At 41.2% G+C, this 15,720-nt stretch overlaps 1 protein-coding gene across 2 annotated transcripts in view; it reads left to right on the top strand.

Moving 5' to 3' along the window:
- Window positions 1-15,720, top strand: part of CTNND2 (catenin (cadherin-associated protein), delta 2) — a 914,052-nt gene that overhangs the window by 619,830 nt on the left and 278,502 nt on the right. For both annotated transcript variants that reach the window (XM_010833758.1, XM_010833759.1), the window contains one exon: window positions 6,183-6,315. In XM_010833758.1, the coding sequence (XP_010832060.1) occupies window positions 6,183-6,315 (133 nt within the window). The remainder of the gene's footprint in view (window positions 1-6,182; window positions 6,316-15,720) is intronic.

Below are 15,720 nucleotides of genomic sequence, written 5' to 3'. Positions count from 1 at the left end.
AAGACTCTGATGGGTGGGTGGGATTGGGGGCAGGAGGAGAGGGGATGACAGAGGATGAGATGACTGGATGGCATCACCAACTCGATGGATGTGAGTCTGAGTGAACTCTGGGAATTGGTGATGGACAGGGAGGCCTGGCGTGCTGTGATTCATGGGGTCGCAAAGAGTCAGATACGACTGAGCGACTGAACTGAACTGAACTGACTGAAGTTCTTATCTATCAACAAGCATGAAGATACCTCCATTTTGTAAAACAAAACAAAGAAATCTTTCCATCTAACTTATTGTTGTGACCACTGGCTCTGCGGCCTCCTCACTCTTATCTTGTCAACAAGACAAAGTCAAAATGTCTCACCTTGTGGTCTCTGGATGGTAATGGAAAGACAATATGGTCTTTAAAACTTTTAGTTAGAGTTCAGATGATTATAAATGGTTGAGATTTTCACAGATTTAAATAATATCCATAGCCTGGCTTCCCATGGAGTTTATTGACCTTGCAATCAAATTGAACTCTGACCCTCTGACGTAAAGCTTTGCTGAAAATCTCAGTGTGAATTCCCGAAGACTCTTGATTGTCCTGGGGCTCTTTTCAACACGGAAGTAAACTTGATAAAAATGTTGTGACAGGACATCAACTCTTCGGTTGTGGTGCCAGCCTAACATGGTAACAAATTTCAGACTGTTTGCTGTTTAGCTGTGTGCTAAGTGCCTTGTAATTTTAACAACTCAGAGAGTCCTTATAAGAGTGAGGACCAAGTCACAATATTGTTGGTCTGTGTGACAAGTTTTAATGGAGAAAAGGTTACATTTACATATTCTCCAGTTCCATAAACATTTCTAAAGTGAAGCTCAGTAACAAATGAGAGATATGAGCTGGGCTTCTGTAGAAAATTGTAGATGGTTCTTATTTCCTATTCTTCTTTTCTTCGTCTGCTGCTGCTGCTAAGTCACTTCAGCCGTGTCCAACTCTGTGCAACCCCATAGACGGCAGAACACCAGGCTCCCCCATCCCTGGGATTCTCTAGGCAAGAACACTGGAGTGGGTTGCCATTTCCTTCTCCAATGCATGAAAGTGAAAAGTGAAAGTGAAGTCTAGTTATATGTAATACCTGACATTTCTGGAGGGCCCACACTGTGCCAGACATTGCTCTAAGGGGTTCATATATATTAATTCTAATCATCCCACAATACTCTAAGGTAGGAATTATTATCTCACTGTAACAGATAACTCCATAGATATTTATGCCAGCCAGTGGTGGATCAGCAGCAAGCAAGACACATAGAAGAGGAGAATTCATAGTGGAGCAGGATTTGAACCAACTCTGTGTACAAAGAACTCTTCTTGAGCTAAGACTTGGCCTCTAAAGGGGTTAGGTGGAAAAATTTTTTCAAAATGGCACGTTTTAATGTACAGTTTTTACTGCAGGCTAAAGCAGTGCCTCTTCTTACACTTAGATTCCTTCCAATAAGTATAATGTACAACAGTAAAAGTTTATTTTTTTTAAAAGTAAGTGGTATACATAAAGTTTAAGTGTGTGTGTGTGTGTGTGTGTGCGCGCGCACACCCCTTATAAGTCTTAGAATAACAATTAGTAGTATATACCGACTGAAGCGACCTAGCAGCAGCAGCAGCAGTATATACCTAGCTTTTGGGGTTTCCTGGGTGGTGCTAGTGGTAAAATAACCCTCCTGCCAATCCAGGAGACTTAAGAGATGTGGGTTCCATCCCAGGGTCAGGAAGATCCCCTGGAGGAGGGCATAGCAACCCACTCCAGTATTCTTGCCTGGAGAATCCCATGGACAGAGGAGCCTGGTGGCTACAATCCATAGGGCCATGCAGAGTCAAACATGACTGAAGTGACTTAGCATGCACACACACATCTAGCTTTTAATAGTTTGCCCAGCACTTTCACTTTCATATTTTATGCTGTCTTTTAAAAAGAAGTTCTGTGAAATAGATGGCGTTATTCTCTATATTTGATCCATGGAAACCAATACCAGCAAGCACTGAGGGACTCTTCTATATATATTTGTAATCTAGAAGGGAGAAAGCCAGATGTTCAAGTTCTGAACTCTTTCCTAATTGTTTGGATGCCAAATCCTGTGCCTCTTCTACAGCAGTAATCAAGAAATAAGAGATTTATAACATGCTCAACAAAGAATGATCAAATATTTCTACTTTTCAAATGAGTTCATCTGTATCATTTTTCTAGAGTTCAAATATATGTGTTAATATATGATATTCATTTTTCTCTTTCTGACTTACTTCATTCTATATGACAGTCTTTAAGGCCCATCCATGTCTCTGCAAATATCACAATTTCATTCTTTTTTATAACTGAATAGATAACTAATGACAACCTACTGTATGGCCCAGGGAACTCTGTTCAGTGCTTTGTGGTAACCTAAATGGGAAGGAAATCCAAAAAAGAGGAGATAATGTATATACATATGGCTGACTCACTTTGCTGTATAGCAGACACTAACATGACATCATAAAGCAGCTATACTACAATAATTTTTTTAAAAAATTATCAAATAACAGAACATGTTTAGACCAGGGTGTCTCAGTCTTGGCTCTAGTGATATTTTGGGGCAGATAATTCTTTGTCATAGGGAATTGTCTGTGCAATGTAAGATGTTGAGCAGGATTCCTGGGGTCTGCTTCCTGGATATCAATAGCATCCTCCAGTTGTGACAACCAAAACTGTCTTCTTACCTTGTCAGATGTCCCCTGGGGACACAGTTTTAAGTGTATTTATTTTTTAGACTTTTAGACTTTATTTCAAGACAGCAATTACAGTAGGCATCATTGTTATATGATTATATCTATTAGAAAGCAGATGGCCAGAGTTTTATTTCTGCTCCACCTCTTAAGTTTATGAACATCTCTAAGTCTATTAATTTCCTCCTCCATGAAATGAAAAGAAACTACCTAAGGCTAGTTAAGGATTAAAGCATGACACCACGTGAACAGGGAGCCTCGGCACTGACTTTTAGTCCACACTCACAGTATTACTTAAGATGTCCGTTCTGTAAGTCTGAACATTATCTAAATTTCCTTAGACTTCTTTGTCACAATTCTGACCACAAACCAGGCCCAGACGTTTTGTACTGAAGTGCAAAGCTCTTTGCGATCTCACACCAACCTTGCTTTCCAGCTTCATTTCCACCACCTCCTTCCTGGGTAAACCCCTTCCTGCAGCCTCCTGTCTCATAGCCATCCTGGCTGAATGCACACCTTCCCTGAATCTGTCAGCCTTCCGTGACCCAGTGTCTCTCCTCGTGCTGTTCTTTTGCTGATTTTTTCACCAGAATTCTTTTGTCTTATGAACGTTGCTTGTCCTTCAGGATTAAAATCTCATGTGAAGGACATCAAGCAAGGAGCAAATATAGCACAGGGATCTATATTCAGTATTTTGTAATAACCTATAAGTGAAAAGAATCTGAAAAAGAATATATATATTATATATCAATCACTTTGCTGTACACCTGAAAATAACAAAACACTGTAAATAAACTATACTTCAGTTGAAAAAAAAAAAGACCTTGTATAAAGAATCCACGCCTTGTACTGAATTCTGGCCCAAATAAGACAGACATTTTATTTTGTCCAGCTCTTTTCTAGAGTCCATCTCCAATGGGAAACACAAAATCTGAGCAGAATCTCTTTTAAGTGAAACAAAACCATTCCAGAAAAAAAGGCTTGTGTAACTCTTGAAATTTTCCTTCTTCTGTTGATTCTGGGCTCTGTGTGTATGTATGTAGTCTGGTATGCATCTCTGTGTGTATGCACTGACACAAGCAAGCCAAGTGCCCTAAGACTGTTCCTCCTGTACTCTTGTTCAAGGACTTTCTTATCTATGCCATATAAGCGTAATAGAGCAATTCTCATCTGGTTAGTAAAATAGACTGAAATGCATCCTTCACTAATCACTTTCCAATAGCATGGGCTTACCTGAATTCATATTAGTCATCCAGTGTATTCACATGACATTTCTAATTTTAATTTATAGGTGTTCTGTAGATTTTGATTTAACTTGAACAAAGGATATAATTTTAAAAGGCTGCTATTATAAGAAAAAAGACTGTGCTATCTGGATGTTGCACACTGAGGTGGTTTAGAATCATGCAATGAAAGAAAATTCAATTAAAAAGAAAAACAAGCTTCCTATGTTTTCATCCATAATTGTTTTTTACTGTGATCACCTAGCTGAAGAAGATCCAATAGTTGGTCCATTTTCAGCAACCATTTGAGTATGTTTTGTAGCAAAGGTGCTCCTCACACCATCCAGTCCTTTAAGAACTGAGCCAACTCAAAAGGAATCCTATTCCGTATTGTCTTCGATAGCAGTAAGACAGCACCAACATGCTTCAAGATTTACTTGACAACCTCTACCAGGCGTGATAAAGAAAAGATAAAGAGAACAGGTTAGAATCTATGAGGAAACTTTTAACCTTTGTCTGCTCCATTTCTGTCCCATTTTTTATGACTCCTCTTCTGAGATGACAGCACTGACCTGGCATCAATAGGATGTATGCTTTTGAGTTGTTTTCTGGGAGTCAAGTGGGTGCTGCCAAGCTGTCTCAAGTCTCTTCCAGCCTATCCTTCAGATAAATAGTAGCCGTTTGTGGTTCAAGGGGTCAGGTTTTCATCTGTGGCCTCATGGGTTGCTTTTTTATTTCTCTGTTAAAAATTGATTCACTGCTTCAGAAATGAAATCCTTACATCCAACCATGTCAGTGTCATGTTCTAACTCAAGGGTCCCCAACCTCCAGAATCTAATGCCTGATGCTCTGAGGTGGAACTGATGTAATAATACAAATTAATGCACAAATAAATGTAATGTGCTTGAATCATCCCGAATCCACCCACCACCGCCCCGCCGCTTCCTGATCCATGGAAAAACTTGCTTTCATGAAAGCAATCCCTGGTGCCAGAAAGGTTGGGGATTGCTGCTCTAACTGCTTAAGTTGGTGAATTTCATGAAAGAGTATTCATATGCATAATGGTACAGTCACCCTTGTGTTTTATAATGGATTTAAGAATCCTGGAGCATGTTTCTCAAAATTAAATAAACAGCTAGCTTCTTGGAGTAGCTCAGATATAAACAAGAGGATATCGAAAAAGAATACACCGTGCATAAAATTTGTTTGAATAAACCTAACATTTTAAATAAATAATTTCCTTTTATGAAGGCTTCTTGTTAGTATACTTTTATCCTCAGAAAATTGTTTAAGGAATCTGTATGTTTTTAAAAAAAAGGGATTATGATAATAGCAGTATTAACCATAAATATAACAAATATGGCATAACTGGTATCATGACATTTTAGGTTGGACTCATTCAGTTATATTTTCTCTTATCTGGTAATTTAACTAAATGCTATACCTGCACAAGACTGTTGAAATAATATTTTGGAAAATAAATGTGATCTTGTAAATTATCTACTGGAGTCCAAATGAAAAATGTCTATATTAATGAGATCGTGCCATTTTAAGTCCTTTTTTTTTTTCAGTCTTCATAAACATGGTAACTTCAGTGATACATTTAAGATTATATAAGTATATGTGCTTGCATGCTTAGTTGTGTCTGACTCTTTAACAACCCCATGGACTGCAGCCTGCCAACCTCCTCTGTCCATGGAATTTTCCAGGCGAGAATATTTGAGTAGTTTACTGTTTCCTACTCCAGGGGATCGTCCTGACCCAGGGCTTGAACCTCTGTCTCCTTCATCTCCTGCACTGATGGGCAGATTCTTTACCATTGTACCACCCGGGAAGCCCCAGATGTGTATGTACATATATATGTAGATACATTTGCTTACAAACCATTTCTCAAGGAAATCTTTTCAAATCCTTTTTTAAGTCAGTGCATGTGGAAGAAATATAAGCGGATGAGATGGTCAGGTAGCATCACTGACTCTATGGACATGAATGTGAGCAAACCCTGGGAGACAGCGGAGGACAGAAGAGCCTGGCGTGCTGCAGTCCTGGGGGGAGGGGGATCGCACATAGTTGGACACAACTTAGCGACTAAGCAACAACATGAGTAAGAAAACCAGGACAATCAGTTGTGAAATATTCCCATGTGAACTCTCACAGGTGTTACATAAATGAGTTGACCGCAGGCTACCAGTTGCAGGATTTCTCTCATGTTCTCCTGCTTTCCTTTTGTTCAGAGAGTTTGGATGGAGAGACCCGGAGCTACCTGAAGTGATACAGATGTTGCAACATCAGTTTCCTTCCGTCCAGTCTAATGCTGCAGCCTATTTACAGCACCTCTGTTTTGGAGACAACAAAATTAAAGCCGAGGTAAGCACTACTTGGAATCAGGAATGACTGGTGTCAGATTCATCATCACTTAGGTGTTCAGAGTACTGCTGAATGGGGAAAAAAATTCAAAGCTTAAAATTATGACCCAGAGGGATGGTATGGGGAGGGAGGAGGGAGGAGGGTTCAGGATGGGGAACACATGTATACCTGTGGCGGATTCATTTTGATATTTGGCAAAACTAATACAATTATGTAAAGTTTAAAAATAAAATAAAATTTTTAAAAAAAGGAAAAAAAAATTATGCTATCAAAACTTAGATCCACACTTACGACTGAAGCATAGAACTTTTCATCTAAGTGTTTGGCATGCCTATATATACATTCTTCTTTTTTAATATTTTAATACTGAAGGGATAGAGGACCAAGGATATACACTAATATCCACAGAGATGAGAGTATCAAATGCTAAACTTTTGATGTAATTTGCATTTTTCTCTTCCTAATCCATCTCTGGAGTCATCTCTGCTCCTAAATTCTAAAAAAATACAAAGCATCTTCAGGTTCTCCTCAAATTACATCAAGATTGCTACATCAATTTATGGTATCATCTGTCTTTCTGGAAAACTCATTGATAAGAGGGAAATTTTAGGCAATAAACCAGCTTTGTATTATAACCAAACTTTCTGAACCATTTACAAATGTACCATTGGATATGATACAGATATATGTGTTCCATTAAAGAAACTGTTCTCTGTGTTCATCATGTAAACAATTGTTAACATACTCAAAAATTTTGGAATGCTTCAAAGGGCACAAATTGTGGTATGTGATATTTCTAGAAAATCACAGTGGTCAGTACAGCCAACTCTGATTTTCTTTTTAGACAAGGGACAAGCATTTGCATATGAGCAGCTGAGTAATCAAATTTTTAAAAAAGATTTTTATAAACTGTTAAGAGTCATCTCCATAGCATGTAAGGAATTTGGGAGATGAGACTAAATTAGTTTAAGGGTGGAAAGCAGAGATTTGAAGATATAATTGCAATTTATTATAGATGGTGCTTGCTTGCTTTGGGATGTGTATAGACCAGCAGCTTTTCATCTTTTTTTTTTTTTTTCCTGTTTCTCTTCCCCTGGGACTACAAAGGGCTTAACCCTGTGTTTTCTTATCAGAAAAGTCCTATTTCTTTGTGGAATGAATATAAGGCAGTGATTCGCAACCAGGTGTAATTTTGCCTCCCAAAGGACACGTTACAACATCTGGAGCCATCTTTGGTTGTCAGAATTGAAAAAATGTGTGGTGTGCCATTAGCATTTAGTGGGTGGCAGTCATGTGTTACCCAACTCACGCTGGGCTGCTCACCTCTGAAAAGTCAGTGCTCGAGAGACAAGTGTTGGCAGGAAAGAAAAGGTTGCTTTATTCAGGAGACTGACAACCTGGGAGAAGGTGGACTCATGTCCAAAACCCAACTCCTAACTGCTGATCGGGAAGCAAGAGCTTTAAAGGGGGGATTTCCAGGGTTACAGGCTGGGGAGGGGGGTTACATGCAGAAACAGCATAGTCCACTCTGACAGTCATTGTGAAATTGGTCATGCAGTGATCTGATCAGCACCATCTATCTTGATTATTTTAAGTACAGTTCATCTTCAGTTCCAGGGTCGGTTTGTTCCTGTTTCCTTGAGGTCAGTTCTTGGAATTGTGTAAGATGGAGCAACTTGTCATGGCTACAGTCTGGTCATCATGTAATCAACTCCTTCCACCTGGCAGGGGTTTTAGTATCTGCAAAACACCTTAGAGGATGTGACTCAGAATATTATGTATAGCTCTTAAGGAGGAACTAAAGGTCCTTGACTATGTTAAATGGCTAAACTATTATTATTTTGTCTCACTTGACGGTTTTCCTTTCTGCATTTTCTCACTTCTCTGATTAAATTTATTCTTTGGCTAAAGTTTTTCTACAAAGAAGCAGGTGGAAAAAAATGGAGGATCTGTCCCCAGCAGGCACCATATGGTCCTGTTCAATTACAAAGAATGCTTGCAAAACATTCTGTAATGGAAGGGCAGCCTGGACAAGGAATTATTCTGTACCAAGTATCGGTAGTGCCAAAGCTGAGATAAAAGAAATTATTGTTCATCTAAGATAGATTTTTTTTACTAGTTTTATTTTTTTATTTTTTTTAATATGAATGTCAAAAAATACTATTAAAATGATCTGAGGATAAATTAAATTATGTGGCTCTTGTCCCAAGTGGCAGTTCTCTTAGTCATTCTTGGCCTTTAGTAGAAAACAAAATAACCATTTAAAATGAAGGAGAGATTTCCGATTGAGGGATCACATGCCATCATTTTGCAAAGATTATAACTTTGAGGGTTTCTCTAGAGGCCATGAGAGAATCTCATCTCATCTGTGGATTCACAGATATTGTGGCAACCACAGCAGCAGGACGGACTCGTCCTCAAATTTGGTTCTGATGTCAAGACTGAGGACAGCACACACACCCCATGAGGGTATGAAAAGGCCAGTTACTCACATAATGAGGCTTATGTAGCTGAGCGTAGCGGCTTCCACATGGGACTGAACTTGAGTGGAGAGCTCAGGACAGGATGGCTAGGGGATTAGGCGGTAGATACAGCCTGCCCTGGGATGGGGTTCTTACCTGGGGACAGGATTTCTATGGTTTGAACTTCCTACTGGTACCAAAGGAGGAGGCATCAGAGCTTTGTCATCAGCTTGCTCGGATGCGAGCAGAAGGGACAGAGCTGTCAGAGGCCAAACATCAAACAAGGCCATCATGTGATCCATGCAGATGCGTTACCTGGGCAAGTTCAAAGTTATTGCCTCTGTCTATGTGAGCCATGACCAGCCTTGAAACTTCATAGCAGTGGTGCCCAACATGGACTTGCGTGTGGTCACATTAGAAGCATCCCTGGGTTCTGTGGGAGACAAAACGGTGGTGTAAGGAGGGGGTGACCAGCACATTCACCAGTGTCAGAAAGACATATCGTCCAACATCACTTCCCTGCTCACCAGTGTGTCTCCTTGAACAGAACTGTCCACTCAAGCCTCCTTTCTTATCTTTAAAACAGAGATGCTGATCCCTCCCCTGTAGAGTCCTTATAGGGACTAAATGACTTAATGGATGCAAATTGCTAAGTGATGATGTATTCATTCATTCATATACATCTTTGTCCAGGAGCACAGTTAGACACTTAAGATACTGTTTTATCTTACATATGTATATACAGCTGAGCTTCTCGGTGCAGTGGTGAAGAATCTGCCTGCCATGCAGGAGACACAAGAGAGGGGGGTTTAATCCCTGGGTTGGGAAAATCCCCTGGAGGAGGGCATGCAAACCACTCTAGTATTCTTGCCTGGAAGAGTCTGCGGACAGAGGAGCCTAGAGGGCTACAGTCCACAGAGTCGCAAGGAGTAGGACACGACTAAGCGTGCATGCACGTGTATGTGTAGGTTGTGTGTACCTGTGAGCAGGTTTTAATTTTGCTGCAGGTGCCCTGGAGGTTGCCTGTATCACTTCTTACTGCCCAGAGATTCTCCTGACACCTGGCTCTTAGAGCTGTGGTTCAGGTGGAATTTGTTCCTCTGCTCCACGTCCTAAAGACTGCAGACATGGCAGGACTTCGTGATAATGGTGCCTGGGGTACCTGGGAGACTGCGATGACAAGGAAGGCGAGGCTGAGGTAGCATACAGCCTGACAAAATGAGATCAGAGTCAGTAAAAATGAGCTAGAGGAGCTGGGCAGATGCAGGAGGCCTAAGTGAAATGCAGAGTGAGCCACATGGGGTTTCCCTTCATCTCTCCTTCAGTCACCCAGGGAGTGCAAGGGCGTGCTCATGTGCACACACACACACACACACACACACACACACTCAGGTGTGTACACATCTCAGTGTGTACACACTCAGGACTTTGCACACAAGCCTAAACCATTAGTAGTGGTTGTCCCTTCATGACAGATGGCTGCCTGTCATGTTTTCATATATAGGCATTGATTTTTGTAATTACCTGTTGTCCAAATACTAATCTTGCAGGCACCAGCCTTTCCAAATTTACTCAGTCCTCTAGTCTTTCTATTGCATTTTATTGAATTGATTTAGCCCTTCAGTCTACATTTCATTATTGGTATTGACTTTGCCTGCACAATGGATAGGCCATTGAGCAAAAGGCAAAATTAAATCTCCTGTATGTGGAGGGTCATAAATCATGCCTTTCTCATTCCTTATTACAGTTCTTTGTACAGTTTTCATTTAATGAAGCCAAGAAATTCAGCTTTGTTCATGATGATGCCAGATCTCATAGGTATAAAGTTGAGAATTCACTCCCATAAATCAGCAGATAGAAGCACTGTCCCAAACTTTTCCTACTGGTCCAGTGAACTTGGGTTTAAGGCAGACTGCCTGTTCCCTGACAGCAAGGAAGTGGAACTTAGGGGAGAGGAATGGGCGTGGTCAGTTCAGGAAGCACCAGTGACTGTGGGAGAGTCTGCAGTCCACTGGGTGCCCTGACCTGGGCCAGGACATTCAGTTAGGAAATGCTTTGAAGACCAGCAAATGTCCTAAAATTGGAATAGGAGGATATCATGCAAACAAGAGTTCAAAGTTAGACTGAGAAAAGATCAGAAGAAAAGCAGTTGAAAAAATGAAAGAGGGAGGCCTTCCCTGGTGGTCCCGAGACTAAGACTCCATGCTCCCAGTGCGGGGGACCTAGGTTTCATCCCTGGTCAGGAAACTAGATCCCATGTGCTGCAACTGAGACTCAGTGCAGCCAAATAAATATTTTTAAAAAAGAATGAAATAGGGTGGGGCAAAGAGAAAATGGAAGGAGAGGGCCCAGTTGTTGTAGCAAACGCAGCATATTGGGGCAGCTCATTTCCATGGATGCTGAGTGACTGATCTGTAGGCGGGTTCTCCCGCTTTAAAGGGCAAGAGGCGTGATGGGGATGGATGGTTGTCAGTTATGTCTGAACTGTGTCTGCCATCCACACTGTCTCCTCAGTAGTTGGGAACGTCATAGTAAGTTGAGCTTTAGATAATGCAGGTAGTTTTTAGACATGAAAATCTGCTCATGTGTGTATATAGTGTGTATATATGATAAGCATCTTTTGGGAGGTGCTTAAATGTTGATAATTATTTTATATTTTTTCAAAAATCTTTTTTTTCATTCTTTTGGGAACCTTCATCAGTTAAGAATATTAAGAACATCCCATTGATTTAGGGATAACACCAAGTACCTCTCATGAGTTGTAATGTTTTGGATTTATTTATGTTCCTCCCTCCTGTGTTTCCCCCCATTTCTTTTCATTTACAAATAGAGTAGGCAGGAGTTCAACTAACCAGGCACACACAGACAGGGGCATATGTGTGCATGGGGCTGCTACATGCTGGAATTCAAGCAGTCTGTTGTCTATAGATAAAAAGGTATTTGCACATTTTTCGAGTGACAAGAGGTGATTATTTTAAAATGTCTGAATATTTTGTTTCACTATAAATTAATAAATTAGATTTAATAAAATTTAATACAATTAAATCTAAACATTTAAATAATTTTAAAATGTATTTCTTAAACATAAGACCATTCACTTAAATAGTGTGCCTTTTTAAAAACTCAGACTTCGTTATGTGATGTTCCATAAGAGACGGACTTATACCCATGTCTCTGTAATGAATGAATGGCTGGTGACTACCACTGATTTAGTTCAGATTTTGTCCCAAAGGCCTCTTTGTATATGAAAAATTGTCTTTAGCCAACAAATGTGTAACCAAGGTGTTGGAAGATCTTCGAGAGTCAAGATATGCAAATTGAAGATGAGAACAATTTCTCTAGGAAACCAGCATTGATTTTATTCAATATTTTATTAACTCCCAGCAAAACTCTTTCCAGTTACCATCCTCCTCACTCTTGATAAAACACTTTGTGTTTTTAAAGAAATGGAATTTTCAGTTCTAGCAGAAAGAAGAGTTTATTGACAGCTTGTTTTGGAGTTAGTAGTAGAACCAAATATTAATAACATGCAGATCATACTTGTAATGAATCCACATAGATGGGCAACATGTAAACAGGGCAACATAATAATACCATGTGCTAATAAGCTCCATGGAAAAGCTTGTGAGAGTGTTTACAAAATGCTTCAAATCCAGCCTGTTGAGTCAGAAAAATTCCTACTTCCTACAGTGAGGAGTACACTGAATTTAATTTAGAAATTGCCAGAAAATATAGCATAAGTCTTTCTAACTTAGACTTGATAGAGTAGGAATTAGACTTAAGGACATTAGTCCTTTGGAGTTTGTGTGTATGTGTGTGTGTGTGTGATCATGTCCATAAAATTTCAATATATTTGTATCATTTACACTCATTTTATGCAACATCATTGTTTTCTTTAGTAATATTAACTAGAACATAGAAATTGAGTTCTAGAACATAGAAATTGAGTTTTAAAATATGCAACTGTCCCCCTCTCCCATACATTTTATTTTACTCTGACTGACTGACAACCTTTCATGTGTTAAAAAAAAAATTCAGACTTGTTCCTGTCTACTACACTTAAAGTGCTTCATAATTTCTATTTTATTCTTGCTTCTTTCCACCTCACAGAGTTCAAGAGAAGGTGCCATCCATCTCTTCAGGTGATTACTTTTGAATCATTTCTTCTCTTTCCATTATCATAAATGGTTCCACAGTTTTTGGGAAAGAGCCTCTGTTAGTTTCGAGGTGTCAGTAGACAGCATCCCACTGAGGTGACAGCACGGGCCCTGGAGCCAGGCTGCCTGCCTTTAAATCCTGGCTACTCTCCTGCATTCTAGCTCTGTGATTTTGGGCAAGTTTCTTTACCTCTCTGAGCCTTAGTCTCCCAGACTGTAAGGTGAATTTGCATCGCTGTGGAGAGAATGCACACACACTGCCAGCCAGAGTCAGTGGGTTGAGACCTGTAGGTTTTTGCTGGTGTACATGTAAAACACACATTAAGGAAGTCTCCTCCTGACAGTCTGATAATGTTATAGACAGAATGTCTGTGTGTATCTGCTTTTAGTGTTTGCGATTCACATGCTGAAATCCGTTATGGTCTCTGCTACTGCTAAGTCAGTTCAGTCGTGTCCGACTCTGTGGGACCCCATAGACAGCAGCCCACCAGGCTCCCCCGTCCCTGGGATTCTCCAGGCAAGAACACTGGAGTGGGTTGCCATTTCCTTCTCCAATGCATGAAAGCAAAAAGTGAAAATGAAGTCACTCAGTCGTGTCTGACTCTTAGCGACCCCATGGACTGCAGCCTACCAGGCTCCCCATCCATGGAATTTTCCAGGCAAGAGTACTGGAGTGGGGTGCCATTGCCTTCTCTGGTTATGGTCTCTAGCACACGTCAAAAGCCTGTGTTGTGTGTGACCCTGTGCGGAGCCATTGTTGAAGCCAAAAAAAAAAAAAAACTGGCTTTGGGAAGTTAGAATGAAAGAGCCCTTTGCACGTGCCAGCTAAAAGAACACACAAACAGGTCCAAATGCTGAATACATTGATATTATGTGAAAGTAGAATCCAAGAGTATGTCCATTCAACAGGGATTCACCCATCAGGTCTGAAGTTCCAGGCTCTGTTCTTAGCCCTGGGGATATAGTGGTGAACAAAGTAGATCCAGATGAGTAAGGAGGAAGAGGCAAGAAACAAAGACATAGATCTATCATTTGTCAGATGGTGGAGCTGCCATGAATAAAACAACAGGAAATGAGGGTAGAGGATGATGGGGTGGGAAGAGATTAGGAATGAATTGCTGTTTCATGTAAGGTGGGCAGGAAAGTCATCTCTGAGGAACAGTGTTTGAGCAGAGCCGGAAGCAGTAAGAGAAAGAGTTAGTCTCTGAGGAGAAACATCCCGCCATACCCTGTGCACAAAGCAGGCCTGGGCAGGCTGGACCATGTGTGTTCCAGGAGTGTGTTGGTCCCCTGGGGTTGGAACAAAGTACCACACACCGGAGGGCCTAAAACAACAGAGTTTGATTCTCTACACTTCTGGAGCTGCAAGTCCAAGATCAAGGTATGAGCAGGGCCAGGCTCCCTCGGCGGTTCTGGCAGAATGAACGCCTGCTTGCCTCCGCCTGGCTTCTGGCGCTGGCCCTTATTCCTGCTGTTTTGCTGCATTATTGCGATTTATGCCTCCAACACCATGCAGCCTTTTCCTGTCTCTGTGTTTCTGTCTGTATCTCCTCTCCTCTTGTAGGGACACCAATCATATTGGATTAGGGCACATCCTAGTTGTTTGTTGCTCAGTTGCTAAGTCTTATCCAGCATTTTGTGACTCCATGTATCGCAGCACCCCAGGCTTCCCTGTCCTTCACTATCTCCAGGAGTTTGCTCAGACTCTTGTCCATTGAGTAGGTGATGCCATCCAACCATCTCACCTTGATGTTAAGTTGATTACATCCATGAAGACCCTGTTTTTAAAATGAGTTAACTTTCAAAGGTACCTGGGCTTAGGGTTCCAGTGTATCTTTGGGAGGGCAAAACTCAACCCATGACCCTGCCTTGACAAGGAGTGTGGCTGGAACCTTGGAAAAGAGTGGAGGAGGGAAGGTGATGAGAGCACTGGGTGAGTGTCTGGGGTTGGGTCGTGTAGACTTGGCGTGTCAAAGGCCTTGCTTTCAGAGAAGAGAAATCTGGGGCCTGCTTTTGGGCAGGGTATTTTGGGAAGTAGTACATTTCAAGAAAGGAGACTTAGGGAGATTTGGAACCTATGAAATGGTCAAAGGAGAGGGGAGCTGGTAAAAAAAAAATGAGAAACATGAAAAGAGATGGTCAGGGGATCAGTGAAGTGGGCAGGATTGTCCCAGAAACCATACAAAAGGTGACCTTCTGAGAAGAAGCCAGGAAAAGAAGGCAGGTAACCTTCTAGGTAGCCCCTTGTGGTGATCTCAAAGTGATTGAGAAAGTAGGAAAAAAAACAATGTGGCCGTTGGATCTGAGGGAAGTGTGGGTGGGTTCTGAGAGGCCATGGGAGTGTTTAGAAGACTCTAATGTAAAGGAGGAAGACTTAGACATGAGAGGCTCTTGGACCACAGGAGGGGTGGCCAGGCAGCTGGCTCATGCCCTTCCAGGACAACACTGAGGAAAGGTGACCAGGAGCCAAGAGGCAGGTGAGGGAGCTTGAGGAGGTGAAATCAGCTGGAGACAAGTGACCATGAGGTCTGCATAAAGAAAATGGAGAAAGGCAGTGACTTTAACAAGCTAAGCTCTAAGAATTTGTTTTATTTGGAGCACACATGCTCAGTTGCGAAGTCGTGTCTGGCTCTTTGCGACCCTGTGGACTGTAGCTCTGTCAGGCTCCTCTGTCCATGGAATTTTTCAAGCAAGAATACCAGGATGGGTTGCCATTTCCTTCTCCAGGGGCTGTTGCTGACCCAAGGATCAAACCCATGTCTCCTGCATTTACTTGGGGTGGGTAC

Source organism: Bison bison, unplaced genomic scaffold (assembly GCF_000754665.1).
Source record: "Bison bison bison isolate TAMUID 2011002044 unplaced genomic scaffold, Bison_UMD1.0 scf7180017863887, whole genome shotgun sequence".
Taxonomy (NCBI): Eukaryota; Metazoa; Chordata; class Mammalia; order Artiodactyla; family Bovidae; genus Bison; species Bison bison.
The sequence above is the reverse complement of the archived record's forward strand: the minus strand, read 5'-3'. Positions and strand labels throughout refer to the sequence as shown.